The 15,276-nt window shown below is 41.0% G+C and overlaps 1 protein-coding gene across 2 annotated transcripts in view; it reads left to right on the top strand.

Moving 5' to 3' along the window:
- KDM3B (lysine demethylase 3B) overlaps positions 1-15,276 on the top strand; it is a 60,131-nt gene that overhangs the window by 31,125 nt on the left and 13,730 nt on the right. For both annotated transcript variants that reach the window (XM_082454551.1, XM_082454550.1), the window contains 5 exons: positions 583-784; positions 4,729-4,943; positions 5,720-5,872; positions 13,430-13,537; positions 14,717-14,844. In XM_082454551.1, the coding sequence (XP_082310677.1) occupies positions 583-784; positions 4,729-4,943; positions 5,720-5,872; positions 13,430-13,537; positions 14,717-14,844 (806 nt within the window). The remainder of the gene's footprint in view (positions 1-582; positions 785-4,728; positions 4,944-5,719; positions 5,873-13,429; positions 13,538-14,716; positions 14,845-15,276) is intronic.

Below are 15,276 nucleotides of genomic sequence, written 5' to 3'. Positions count from 1 at the left end.
TACTTAGGCGAGTTACTCAGTACTAGTCTTCATTCTCACATCGCAGCCTTTAGTAGAGTTGATGAAGCAAAGAGAGCCACTCCTCAGTTTGCTCCTCTCTGTCACATATATATGGTTTTAACACCTCTTCCAAAAACTGTTAACTCTTGTGGAGTGAGGTTATGGTCCAAAATTGTGTAAGGGCAAGTGTCTAAGAGAAAGTCTGATGGTAAAAGTCGCCATTCTCCTTAGGATTTGGTATCCCGTGGGAGCCCCAAGAGTTCTTGATTAGTAGAACAGTCATATCCTGAGGGGCTAGTGGCAAGAGGCTTCTGCCGTCTTGAGTTTTCCTCACCCATGCTCAGAGTTGTTTTGTTGTCATGGGGTACTTCCTGCAAATTCTCCATGGTCTTTAGCTCCTAGTTGAAGCCTTTGTTCCCTGTGCTCCTTTTCTGTCAAGGATGGACCTGATGGGCTCATGCCCATTCAGTGCAAGGAGGAGTGACTCAGGTCAGGACAAGTGACTGTCCCCAGGAGGATTATGTTATTGAGTCTCATTTAAACCTTTCATGACCAACCATTTCTCCCCCTCCCTTGCCACAGTTGGCCAGTCAGTGCTGAAAGATGTGAGCAAAGTGAAGAAGCTGAAGCAGTCTGGAGAGCCCTTCCTGCAGGATGGGTCGTGCATCAATGTAGCCCCTCATCTGCACAAGTGTCGTGAGTGCCGCCTGGAGCGGTATCGGAAGTTTAAGGAACAAGAGCAAGATGATTCCACTGTGGCTTGCCGCTTCTTTCACTTCCGGAGGTACCCAGACTCCTCTCTTCATCTCCTTCCCAGTTTCGTTAGTGACACTTAACTTCCACTCTTTCTCTGAATCGGTAAACATATCTCACCATCTTTTCATTGTTTTCCTAAATTACATTGCTCTCAGAGTCTGTGCTAAGGTTCTGCCATCCCATTAGTGGCCACTTAGTTGTTTGGATTGTGAAATGATATGTGACTTTGTCCTTAGAGAATTGAAATTGAACAATCTCACCTGCTGCCCCCTGAGCTGTGTTGAGTTATTCCTAACTTGGGTTCCATTTGAAACCAGTGGTGTGAGCAGAAGGATGCCATTTTGTGTCGTAGATCTGCCTGACCACTTACTCCTCTTTAGTGCTAGAGTAACTTGAGTCCGCTAGGGAGAAGGGGAAGTAAGATGAGGAGATAATGTGAAATAGAGATAACTGTTGAAAATCCTAGGAATATCCCTTGCTTTTACCAAACAACAGCTATTTAGTCACTTTTCTTCTGCTTGATAAACTTAGAAGAGGAATTTCTTCTAAGCAATCATTCAGGTGTCCTTAGTTTTTTAAATAAAGAAATCCAGGTGGTTTATCCATGTGGCATGGATTCACTTATTCAGCAAATATTTATTGAGCACTTAATGTGTGCCTGCCATTGTTGTGGGCATTGAGGATTAAACAGTACATGAAACCATCAAATTCCTGCCCTCAGGAGGCTTGTTGGGGACGCAGAGAGTAAATAAGAAAAAAAAGGTTAAATATATAGTATGTCAGTCTGTAATAACTGTGAGGAAGAAAAAGGAGGGAAAGAGGATTGAAGTGTGGGGAGGCTAGAGAGGCTACAGTTTATTTTTATTTATTTATTTATTTTTATATCTTTATTGGAGGAGGCTACAGTTAAATAGGATGGCTTGATGGAGGAATTCCCCGGTCGTCCAGTGGTTAGGACTCCACGCTTCCACTGCAGGGAGCACAGGTTTGATCCCTGGTTGGGGAACTAAGATCACATGCCACGTGGCAAGGCCAAAAAAAAAAAAAAAAAGGATGACTTGAGAAAGTGAGTTTTGACTAAAGACCTGAAGGAGGGGAGGGGAGTGAGCCATTCTTCTGGGAGACAAGTATTCGAGATAGAGGGCACAGCAACAGCAACTGTCTTGAGGCTGGAATATTTCTAGTGTGTTCATGGAGCTAGGGTGGGTAAAAGAGAGTAAGCAAGGGGGGGAAAAGAGTGAAGTCAAAGAGTTAATGATAGGTCCAGATTCTAAAGGGCTACTCTTAAGGGCCCTGGCTTTTATGCTGAAGAAGCAGTTGTTGGAGATTTTGAGCTGATGAGTAACACTGATGAATGTTTTAAAGGATCACTGTGACTACCTTCTTGAGAGTAGATTATATTGAGGCAAAAGCAGGGAGAAATTAGGAGAATATTGGAATTATCCAGGTGAGAAATGATGGTGGCTTAGCGTAGGGAGGTATTAATAGAGGTGATGAGAAGTGGTTAAATTAAGGATATATTTTTAAGGTAGAGCCACATGCTTTTCTGATGGATTGCATGTGGGATATGAAAGAAAGGAGTCAAAGATGATTTTACGGCTTCTGCCCTGAAAACTGGAAGAATGGAATTGCCATTTACTGGTAAGGTGATTTCTTAGGGAAAAGTGGGTTTGAGGAGGAAAATGGGGAGTTTTAATTAGTTAATTTATTTATTAATTTATTTTTTATTTTTATTTATTTATTTTGGGTTGTGTTGGGTATTTGTTGTGGTGTGCGGGCTTCTCATTGTGGTGGCTTCTCTTGTTGTGGAGCACGGGCTCTAGGTGCACGGGCTTCAGTAGTTGCAGCACGTGGGCTTCAGTAGTTGTGGTGCGTGGGCTCAGTAGTTGTGGCTCACAGGCTTTGTTGCTCCACAGCATGTGGGGTCTGCCCGGACCAGGGATCGAACCCATGTCCCCTGCATTGGCAGGAGGATTCTTAACCACTGCGCCACCAAGGAAGTGCGGGAGTTTTAATTTAGATATGTTAAATTAGAGATGCCTATTAGATTTCCAAGTAGAGATGTTGAAAGGGCAGCTGGGGAATTCCCTGGTGGTCCCATGGTTAGGACTCTGCCTTCTCATTACCAAGGACCCGGGTTCAATCCCTGGTCAGGGAATTAAGATCCCACAAGCTGCGTGGTGCGCCCCAAAAAAAAAAAAAAAGAAAGAAAAGAAAGAAAGAGCAGTTGGATATACAACTCCAGAGTTGAGGGAAGAAGTCCAAGCTGGAGATAAAAATGTGGATGTCACTGGGTATTTAAAGCTGTGAGTCTAACTGAGATCACTTAAGGAGTCAAAGTCTAGGCAGAGAAGAGAAGTAATCCAAGGACTGAGTTCTGAAGCTCTCCAGCATTTAGAGATGGGAAAGATGAGGAGGAACTACTAAAGGAGGCTGAGAAAGAACAGCCAGTGAGGTATCCTGGAAGACAACTGAAGAAAGTGTTTCTGGGAAGGAATTATGAACTCCGGCAAATGTTGGTGATTGGGAGGGGTCAGTTAAGGACTGAAAATGACCATTGGATATAACAAGGGGGAATGACCTTGTCAAAAACAGTTTTGGGACTTCCCTGGCGGTCCAGTGGTTAAGACTCCACACTTCCACTGCAGGGGGCACGGGTTTGATCCCTGATCAGGGAACTAAGATCCCACATGCTGCGTGGCATGGCAAAAAAAAACAAAACCAATTTTGGTAGATTGGTGGGAGAAAGCCTGAATGACGTGGATTAAGAGAAAATAAAAGGAAAAGGAACTGGTGACTGTCAGTATAGACAACTCTTTTAAGAAACTGCTCTTACAAACTGATAAATGGAGGAGGTGGGTGTGGGATCAAGGGGATTTTTGAGATAGCACGTTCAAATACTGACAAGAGTGATTCAGTAGAGAGGAAAATAGATGATGTAGAAGAGAGAATTAGTGGAGGGATGCCTATGCAAGAGGATAGGATGTAGAACATAGGTGGAGAGGTTGGGTTGGTCTTCACTGGTACCTAGTTCATCCATAGTAGCAGAAGATGAAATGGAGTACATGGGGCCAGTGACAGGAATGTGTGGTAGTGTGGTGGTGGAAGCTTGTGGGAATTCTCTTCTGGCTCCTTGCGGAATTTTTTCAGTGAAATACTTAACAAGGTCCTTGTGGTGAAAGTAATACCGGACGTTTGAAAAGAAAGGAGAAGATATTAAACAGGCATCTAGGAGAGGGAGCACACCAGGAAACTGTATTGTGGCTGCCAGGCAATATTAAGGGTTCACGTGAGTAGACATGAATTTCAAGTGTGACAGTGAGACTTCCCTAGTGGCACAGCGGTTGAGAATCCGCCTGCCAATGCAGGGGATACGGGTTCGATCCCTGGTCCGGGAAGATCCCACATGCCGCGGAGCAACTAAGCCTGTGTGCCACAACTACTGAGCCTGTGCTCTAGAGCCCGTGAGCCACAACTACTCAGCCCGTGTGCTGCAACTACTGAAGCCCACGCGCCTAGAGCCCATGCTCTACAACGAGAGAAGCCATCGCAATGAGAAGCCCACGCACTGCAACAAAGAGTAGCCCCTGCTCACCGCAACTAGAGAAAGCCCACACGCAGCAACAAAGACCCAACACACCCAAAAAAAAAAAAAAGTGTGACAGTGAGCATAGCTCTGTATTTTTCTCTGGTCACATTCAGTGGTGTGGGTGCTGGTGTGGAACAGGTGGTTGGAGAAACTGGTGGACATTTCTGGGGACAGCTTTTTAAAGAACCCAGACCTACTAGGTGTTAACAAGCCTTCCTATTAGTGCATACTCTGTTGGTCTAACACAGTGAAATTTCTTAACTCAGTCTGATTCCTGTTATGTCTCATTTAATTTCTTTTAGATCCTAGGATTTTAAGTGTGTGTTGGTTTGCATGGTTGCTGCTATTTACTATGTATTTGACTGTGTACATTCCTGTCTCAGGTTGATCTTCACTCGAAAGGGGGTACTCCGAGTGGAGGGGTTTCTGAGTCCCCAGCAAAGTGACCCTGATGCCATGAACCTGTGGATTCCCTCTTCCTCCCTAGCAGAAGGAATAGACCTAGAAACCTCAAAATACATTCTTGCCAACGTTGGAGACCAGTTCTGCCAGCTTGTGATGTCTGAGAAGGAGGCCATGATGATGGTGGAGCCACACCGTAAGGCACCCTCTTACTTGTCTTCCAGTCAGTTCTAGGTGGAAACTCATTTTCTTTTGCTTAAAGGGAGGTGTGGAAGGAGTGGCAGGTGGCATTTTCTATGGATGAAGTAAGACCAATAAAACTTCTCTTTGTAGTAAACTAAATAGCTGAAGTCATACCTGTATCCAGTAGTCCTCATTCTTTTAGTCTTTGGCAGTTAACAAACTAAAAATTCCTTCCCTGTTTGTCTTTCATTGTTGTAGCACAGTTGCCATAATTTACATTTTGATCCCTGTTTGGGTTTGATTCACGCTGAATATTTTCAGTTTGCTTTGAACTAATTTGTGTTAGTATGTGATACTTGATGGTTTGTGAATAGATGAAGTGCTACTGGTTGTTGTGTTTCATACCTAGAACCCACATTATTCAGACATTTATGATATTTCCATGTCTATGAGATACTATACCCTATTTCTAGACCAAGGAATATTGTACTATGAAATTATGCCCTACACTTTAAGAGAAGAATCCTCTTGTTTCAAAATTCCCGAACTTGAAAATTTTATGGTATCTTAAATGACAACATGTGGCATTCATTCTCATTGACACTTGTTCAGAAATATTAGAAATTCCATGTATTTTGTTTCTCTTACAATTATAGAAATACAGACTTCATGAACCTTTGAGTTTAATTGCTAGACAAAACACTTGAGTAGAAATCAGTGGGTCTGGGATGTTTTGCTGTTGCTCAGGATGGTCAGTGCCAACAGTATTCCTCTTCCTTTTTCCACCAGAGAAAGTGGCATGGAAGCGAGCAGTGCGTGGTGTACGGGAGATGTGTGATGTATGTGAAACAACTCTCTTCAACATCCACTGGGTTTGTCGCAAATGCGGATTTGGGGTCTGCCTTGACTGTTACAGGCTCAGGAAAAGCCGACCACGCAGTGGTGAGCAAATATTGTCCTGTGTAGTTCTAAAGGTAAACTGTCAGTGGAGGTGTGGACTTGGAAATTGAAGCAGAAATGGGTTTGCGCCTCCTCTTTAGCTGTTTAGCTTCATTTATGTTTTGTCACATTGTGAGGTCTTAAAATTGCCAATACTCCAGCCTAACTGGAAAGGTTAAAACAAGCCAAGAAGAGTAAATCTTCATCTTCCCTGGTTTTTTTTTTTTTAATAACATCTTTTTTTGAGATATAATTCATATGCTGTAAAATTCACCCTTTTAAAATGTACAGTTCAAAGGTTTTTAGTATATTCTCAAGGTTATATGTCATCACCATAGTATAGTATATTCTCAAGGTTATATAGTAATTTCGTTTTCATTGTTCCAAAAAGAAACTTCACAGCCATTAGCAGTCACTCCCCATTCCTCCCCCTCCTTAGGCCTTGGTAACCACTAATCTACTTACTGTCTATATAGATTTGCCTATTCTGTACATGTCATATAAATGGAATCATACAATATTTGGCCTTCTGTGACTGGCCTCTTTAACTTAGCATACTGTTTCAAAGTTTCATCCATGTTATAGCACCTAATTCATTCCTTTGTATAGCCAGGTAATATTCCATTGTATGATATACTACATTTTCTTCATCCATTCATAAGTCAATGGACATTTAGGTTGTTTCTACTTTGGGCTGTTATGAATAATGCCACTAGGAACATTTGTGTACAAGTTTTTGTGTGAACATATGTTTTCATTTTTTTGAGGATATACCTAGTAGTGGAACTGATGGGGCATATGGCAGTTCTATTTTTAACCCTTTCAGAAACTGCCAAACTGTATTCCAAAGTAGCTGCACCATTTTATAATTCCACCAGCAATGTACGAGGATTCCAGTTTTTCTACATCCTTGTCAACACTTGTTATTAAATGTCTTTAATTGTAGCCATCATAGTGGCTATGAAGTAGTATATCATTTTGTGTGTGTGTGTGTGTGTGTTTTAATAAATTTATTTATTTATTTATTTATTTATGGCTGCATTGGGTCTTCATTGCTGCACACGGGCTTTCTCTAGTTGCGGCGAGTGGGGGCTACTCTTTGTTGTGGTGCGCGGGCTTCTCATTGTGGTGGCTTCTCTTGTTGCGGAGCATGGGCTCTAGGTGCGCAGGCTTCAGTAGTTGTGGAGCGCGGGCTTCAGTAGTTGTGGCTCGCGGGCTCTGGAGCACAGGCTCAGTAGTTGCAGCGCACGGGCTTAGTTGCTCCGTGGCATGTGGAATCTTCCCAGACCAGAGCTCGAACCCGTGTCCCCTGCATTGGCAGGCGATTCTTAACCACTGCACCACCAGGGAGGTCCCTCATTGTGTGGTTTTGACTTGCATTTCCCAGATGACTACTGATGTTGAGCATCTTTTCATATGCTTATTGGCCCTATGTTTATCTTCTTTGGAAAAATGTCTATTCAAATCCTTTGCTTCACTTTGTTTTTGCTTTACCTTATTGCCCACCAAGAATCCTCCTTGGCCCTTGACTTCCTCATTCTTCCCTCTTCTAAGATACAGTGTAACCATTGTAACAGTGGTTTTAGAGCTTAGGCTACTGGGATCTGAATCCTACTTGCACACATTATTATACCAACTATGGTATCTTGGGCTAGCTACTTAACCCCTCAAAACCTCAGTTTCCTTGTCTATAAAACAAAGATAATATGAGTATGTCCCTCACAGCATTGTTTTGAGGATTAAATGAGATGACGTATGTAAAGTGGTTAACACAGGGCCTGACATCCACTAGGTTCTACATGTTAATGGAGCTAAGATCTTCCATTTTTGCCCACGAAAGATTAACTTCTGCACAAATTGCCCTCCTGCCATAAACAACAAGAAAACCAGACAAAATATATGAAACCACAATTTCAGATATTAGACAACAGGCAGTTTGAGTCTGTGTTCCCTAAGAAAAGGGAAGAAATAAGGTGAATCTTACAGTTGCCCCAGTTTACTGCTTGGAGGCAGTTTCCATCCTGTACCACAGGGAAAGGTAACTAATATAGAGTTTAGCAGTCTCATGAGTTGAGACAGAGATCAGAATCTGTGAAGAATAAGGTAGTGTACTGAAGAGGTTACAGCTACACAGAGAGAACACCAGAGATCTGTGGAGAAATCGTCTAAATTTTTTTTGTCTTATAGTGATCTGCACATGCATAAGATGAAACTTTTCTCAAGGCAGTCAACTGAGTAGTATACAGAACTGACAGTTTGTATTCCCACCAGCCAGAGTGGAGAGACACTGGATAGAGTTCAAAAGAGTCACACCCTTAGTAGTAAGACTAATGTTGTCCCAGAATACAGGCTGCTCTGGACCTGCCATAATGAAGTGTAAAGCAAGCCTTGGAAGGATCAAATTCATCTACAAGTTACTTAGTTATATGCCACACTAAAACCAAACATTCTTTAAAGGATTACAACAAAATCCAGTACTCTGAACATAAAACTCACAAAGCTCTGCATTCAGTGAAGAATGATCAGGTATACAGAAAAGCAGAATAATATGACCAATAATCTGGAAAAAAGAAAAAAAAAACTATCTGTAGAACAAATCCAGAAATGACAGGAGTGATGGAATTATTGTACAAGGACCTAAAACAGCTATTATAAAACTTTTAAATATGCTTGGACATAAAGGAAAACACAATGAGAAAAACAGAAGACATGTAACAGACCCAAATGAAACTTCTTGAGATGAAAAATATCTCCCCCCAAAAATTACACTAGGTGGCAGATTAGATACTCCAGAAGAAACAGTGAGCTTGAAGACAGCAATAGAAACTATAAAAGCTAAGCACAGAGAGAAGAAAGAAATTTATAAGTTGAAGAGTGGATTGTTGAACTACAGGATATATTGGGCAGTCTCCAAAACTTATAAATGGAGTTCCAGAAAGAGAAAGGGCAGGAGGGCAGAGACAGAAAAAATATTTGAACAAATAAAGCCAAAAATTTTCCAAATTTGATGAAAAAGCTATAACACCACAAATCCAACAATAACCCTCAAACAGAAAATACGTTAAGAAAACCACACCGGGGCTTCCCTGGTGGCGCAGTGGTTAAGAATCACCTGGTAATGCAGGGGACACGGGTTTGAGCCCTGGTCCAGGAAGATCCCACATGCCGCGGAGCAACTAAGCCCGTGCGCCACAACTACTGAGCCTGTGCTCTAGAGCCCACGAGCCACACTACTGAGCCCGCGTGCCACAACTACTGAAGCCTGCGTGCCTAGAGCCCGTGCTCCACAGCAAGAGAAGCCACCACAATGAGAAGCCACCACGATGAGAAGCCCAAGCACCGCAACGAAGAGTAGCCCCCATTCATCGCAACTAGAGAAAGCCCCGCGCAGCAACAAGGACCCAACTCAGCCAAAAATAAATAGATAGACAGATAGATAGATAGATAGATAAATTTATTCATAAAAAAAAAGAAAAGAAAACCACACCAGGGGCTTCCCTGGTGGCGCAGTGGTTAAGAATCTGCCTGCCAATGCAGGGAACATGGGTTTGAGCCCTGGTCCGGGAAGATCCCACATGCCGTGGAGCAACTATGCCCGTGCGCCACAGCTTTCAAGCCTGTGCTCTAGAGCCCGCGAGCTACAACTACTGAGCCCATGCACCACAACTACTGAAGCCCATGCACCTAGAGCCCGTGCTCTGCAACAAGCAAAGCCACCACAATGAGAAGCCTGCACACCGCAATGAAGAGTAGCCCCCGCTCTCCACAACTAGAGAAAGCCTGTGCACGGTAACAAAGACCCAATGCAGGCAAAAATAAATAAAAATAATAAATAAATTAAAAGAAAACCACACCAAAGCACATCATAATCACTTACCGAAAAACAGTGATAAAGAGAAAAGCTGAAAAGCACCAGATGAAAAAAGGCACATTATGTAATAAAGATAAGAATGATAGCTAACTTGTCAGAAACCTGTACACCAGAGACAATGGAACAGTATTTTAAGGTGCTGAAAACAAACCTATTAACCTAGAATTCATACCAGTGAAAATATCTTTCAAGAGTGAAATGGTTTTTCAGACGTGGAAAAAGTGATAGAATTCATCACCAGCAGATCCATGCTACAAAGTTAAAGGTAGTTACTCAGGCAGAAGAAAATGATACAATGTGGAAATTTGGATTTACACAAAGGAGTGAAGAATATCCTACGTGGTAAATATGCAGGTACATATAAAAGACTTTTTTTCTTAATCTTTTAAAAAGATAATTGTTTAAAGCAAAAGTAGTAACAGTGTATTGTGGGGTTTATAATTTAAGTAAAACTAAAATATGTAATAACAGCACAAAGGAAAGGAGGGGAAAATGGAAGTATTGTTTTGTAAGGGTCTTAACACTGTGAAGTGTTACAGCATTTGAAGATAGACTGTGATAAGTTAAAGATACTGCAAACTCTAAAACAAACCAAAAAAATTAAGAGATATAGCCACTAAGCCAAAAACGGAAACAAAATCATATTATAAAAAGTAATTAATTCAAAAGGAGGAAAAATGAAACCAAAAAATGGTACAAATAAACAGATATATACAGTATATCTTGTATTCAGATTTCTTGGAGTGGATAGCACAATTACCAAAAAAAAAAGCCTAAGAAGGTTTTTTGGGGGCATGATAAAGAAAAGTTGAAACACTGAACTAGGTATAGATGGGGACATCTTATATAATGTGAAAGACTGTATTTTTCCCCCTAGGATCAGGTACAAAGCAAGGATGTCCACTCTTCACAACTTCTATTCAACATTGAACTGGAGTTACTAGTCAGCATGAAGAAATAAAAGACAAGGAAAAGCATAATAATAATAATAATAAAAGGCCCATAGCTTGGAAAGAAATAAAATGGTTTTTATTCTCAGATGACATGATCATCTATATAGAAAATCCCAAGAAATCTACAGTAAAGCTACCAGAACTAATAAATGAGTTTAGCAAGACTGCAGGATACAAAGTCAACATAACAAAATTCAGTTCTATTTCTGTATGATGTCAGTGAACAATTAGGGATAGATTTAGCAAATGTGTAAAAGACACATGTACTGAAGACTACAACATATTGCTAAGAGAAATTAAATGCTAAATAAATGGAGAGATGTACTGTATTCACGGATAGAAGATTGAATATTAAGATGTCAGTTCTTCCAAATTGATCTGTAATTAAGTGCAATTCCAATCAAAATCCCAATAGGCCTTTTTGTAGAAATTGATGAGTTGTTTCTAAAATTTTTATGAAATACAAAGGACCTAGAATAACCAAAATTTTGAAAAAGAAGAATGAAGTTGGAGGATTTATACTACTTCATTTTAAGACTTTGTATAAAGCTACAGTAATCAAGACACTATGGTTAGTACAATAGAACAGAGTCTAGAAGTAAACCCACTCATATACATTCAACTGATTAGCTGCAAAGGTGCCAAGGTAATTGAATGGGAAAAGATAGTCCTTTCACAAATGGTACTGAAATAACTGTATATACATATTCAAATAATCAAATGAACTGTTTTTATTGACATTATATACAAAAAATTAACTCTAGTAAATCATAGACCTAAACATAAAAGTTAAAACTCTAAAACCTCTAGGAAGAAAATAGAAGACCTTTGTGTCCTTGGGTTACATAAATATTTCTTAGATAAGACACAAAAAACAAAAGAAAAATTAATATCATCAAATTTGAAAACTGTCTTCAAAAGACATTAAGTAAATGAAAAGGCAAGCCACATAGTGGGAGAAAAGATTCACTGATCACATATTTGCTAAAGAACTTGCATTTATAATAAAGACCTCTTAAAACTCAGTAACAAGACAAAAAAAACAGTTGTTTTTTTTTTAAATTTTTTTTTTAAATATAAATTTATTTATTTATTTTTGGCTGCTTTGTGTCTTCATTGCTGCGCGTGGGCTTTCTTTTTAGTTGCAGTGAGTGGGGGCTACTGTTCTTTGCAATGCACATGCTTCTCTTTGTGGTGGCTTCTCTTTGTTGCAGAGCACGGGTTCTAGGCATGCGGGCTTCAGTAGTTGTGGCAGGCAGGCTCAGTAGTTGTGGCTCACGGGCGCTAGGGCGCAGGCTCAGTAGTTGTGGCTCGCGGGCACTAGGGCGCAGGCTCAGTAGTTGTGGCACTTGGGCTTAGTTGCTCCACGGCATGTGGGATCTTTCTGGACCAGGGGTCAAACCCCTGTCCCCTGCATTGGCAGGCAGATTCTTAACCACTGCCACCAGGGAAGTCCCTACTTTTAAAATTTATTTATTTTTGGCTGCGTTGGGTCTTTGTTGCTGCTCTCAGGCTTTCTCTAGCTGCGGAGAGCGGGGGCTACTCTTCGTTGTGGTGCGCGGGCTTCTCATGCGGTGGCTTCTCTTGTTGCGGAGCACAGGCTCTAGGTACGCGGGCTTCAGTAGCTGTGGCACGCGGGCTCAGTAGTTGTGGTGCATGGGCTTAGTTGCTCTGCAGCATGTGGGATCTTCCCGGACCAGGGCTCAAACTCGTGTCCCCTGCATTGGCAGGCGGATTCTTAACCACTGCGCCACCAGGGAAGTCCCCACCAAAACCCAGTTTTTAAATGGGCAAAATATTTGAACAGATATCAAAGAAGATAGATCAATGGAAAATAATCACATGGGAAAAAACTATCATTACTTACTAGGGAAATGCAAATTAAAACCATAATGAGAAACCACCAACCCCACTAGGATGGCTAAAATTTTTAAAACTGAGAGTACAAAAGTGCTGTCAAGGATATGGAGCAACTAAAACTTATTAAACATTGCTGATAGTAATGCAATTTGGTACCATCACTTTGGAAAACAGTATAGCCATTTCTTTGTAAGTTTAGACATAAACTAGCATTCCACTTCTAGGTATTTCCAAGAGAAATGAAAATATGTCCACACAAAGGCTTGTACTTGAATGTTTGTAGCACTTTATTCATAATAGCCAATAATGGGAAACAATCCAGCTATTTACCAGCTGATAAGTGGGTAAACACAATAAGGTACATCCATACTATGGAACAGCACTCAGACATAAAAAGATATGAATTACTGATAAATCCAACAATATGGATGAATCTCAAAATCACTGCTAAATGAAAGAAGCCCAACACAAATGACAAATGACATACCATATGTTTCCAGTGATATGAAATTCTAGAAGAAGCAAAACTTTAGTGTTAGAAAGTTGGTCATTGGTGGCCAGGGGTTGAGGAAAGGGTATTGACTGTAAAGGGCTGAAGGGAACTTCAGGAAGGGATAGAAAAGTTCTAAATCCTGAATGTAGTACTGCTTCTACAACTATATACATTTGTCTAAATTCATTGAAGTGTACACTTTAAATTGTTGAATTAATTTTATGTAAATTGCACCTCAGTGTAGCAGTATTTTTAAAAGTTAGCTGTTATCTTCTTTGACCCATGAAAAAATTGGCCTATAAAGTCTGAAACTCTGACTTACTGAGAGAGATACATCTTGTGACCCTCATAAAATAAGTAAAGTCATTTCATTTCTGTTTCAGAGACAGAAGAGATAGGTGATGAAGAGGTTTTCTCCTGGTTGAAGTGTGCAAAGGGACAGTCCCATGAACCAGAGAATCTCATGCCCACACAGATCATCCCTGGCACAGGTAAAGGAATTCCTTTTTTAGATTTGGTGGGGGAAAAAAGATGTTTTTAATTGAGCTATAATTTACACACCATAATATTTGGTAAAATGGTTTATCTCAGCTTGACTCTTTTTAAGCCTCACTAGATTTCCCTGAGAATTTGAATCTTCAGAAATGTTAGATTGTATGCAGCCACTGCACCCACTTTGCCTCACCTTTCTGGGTGGAGGGGTTGGTTGCTTTTCAGATGTCATTTTACATTCCTATGGTCGGCAGGACCAGAATAGAAAAAGTCAGTCCGGGAATTCCCTGGTGGTCCAGTGGTTAGGACGCTGTGCTCTCACTGCCGAGGGCCCGGGTTCAGTCCCTGGTCGGGGAACTAAGATCTCACAAGCCGTGTGGCCCAGCAAAAAAAAAAAAGAAAGAAAGAAAAAGCCAGTCCCCTGGCTTCCAGAAAGACCTTTGGTTCTAGGTTTATAAAAATCCAGCTGAAGCTAATCAAAGCTCTTGAATCCATGAAGAAGGCAGCTTAACAGTAGGAATGAATGGTCATGTGGCAGCTTACTTCATTGATTCCTCCAGATAGTCTGTTTCCAGCTTCCACACTTCCATTAACATACACACACGGAAGTTGGTGAATCCTCTGCCTATATTCTCCACTTTGGGGAGCCACCCCCTGGATCTTTATAACCCAGTGCATCAGAGCAGAAGACCTCCCTGAGTGCAGTGGTCAGATGCCTGCTCCCTGCTGATCTAAGCATTGGTTAAATGTTTGTGTAAAGTTTACATTGGTCTATTTTTTTTTTAGGTATAACTTAACAGTAAATCTCAAGTATACAATTCAAAATGTTTACATACGCTTGAACAATAGGGAATCTACCCCTAGAGTTTCTGCTAAAGGACACCTTGTTAACGTTTACTAGAGGAGGGAGGGAGTGTAGCTTAGTGGTTAAGCGTGCACAGAACTTTAGTGCTAGATAGACCTGGGTTAAAGTCTCGGTACTTTCATTTACCAACTTTATGTACTTAAGCAAATAACCTAACTTCTCTGAGTCTCAGTTTCATCATCAAAAATTGAGGGTACAAGCTGCTACCTCACTGAAATGTGGTAAAGCTTGAGAGAGATAATGTAAATAAGGTCTTTAGCACAATACCTGACACATACAATTATTCTAAGGTTAATTGTTATTTTTTTTCCAGCTCTTTACAATATTGGAGACATGGTACATGCTGCCCGGGGCAAGTGGGGAATAAAAGCAAACTGCCCTTGTATTAGCCGGCAGAACAAATCTGTGTTGAGACCTGCTGTCACTAATGGGATGTCACAGGTAAAGTGGTGTGTATAGGTACAACTGAGAGAAACTCAAGTTCTTTGTACCAGGAAGTGCCTCATTTTCACCTCTGTTGTCCCAGGCTACTGTCAGATTCCTGGGGAATTAGGGGATGGGGAGGCCTGTCTAAAGAGAGCCCCAGAAGTTACTCAAGGGATTTAAATTCCCCCTGACTGGCATGAGTTCTCTTCATGTGTCTTTAAAACCAATTCAGGCTTGTTTGATAAATAGCACAAAGAGATTCTTTGCATCTTGTCAAGATTTGTACCTCAGGTTCCTTGTGTAGGTGAAGAGTACAGAAAAGGTCACTAGGAATACATTCCTATCGTGTGCATGGTCACTGCCTTGTCATGTTAGGTACTGAGGAAAGAAATATGAATATTAGCCTGCTGATCTGGGATCATTCTACCCTGAAAGCAGTCCTAAGCC

This window comes from Balaenoptera physalus (genome assembly GCF_965194825.1).
Source record: "Balaenoptera physalus genome assembly, chromosome: 3".
Taxonomy (NCBI): Eukaryota; Metazoa; Chordata; class Mammalia; order Artiodactyla; family Balaenopteridae; genus Balaenoptera; species Balaenoptera physalus.
The sequence above is the reverse complement of the archived record's forward strand: the minus strand, read 5'-3'. Positions and strand labels throughout refer to the sequence as shown.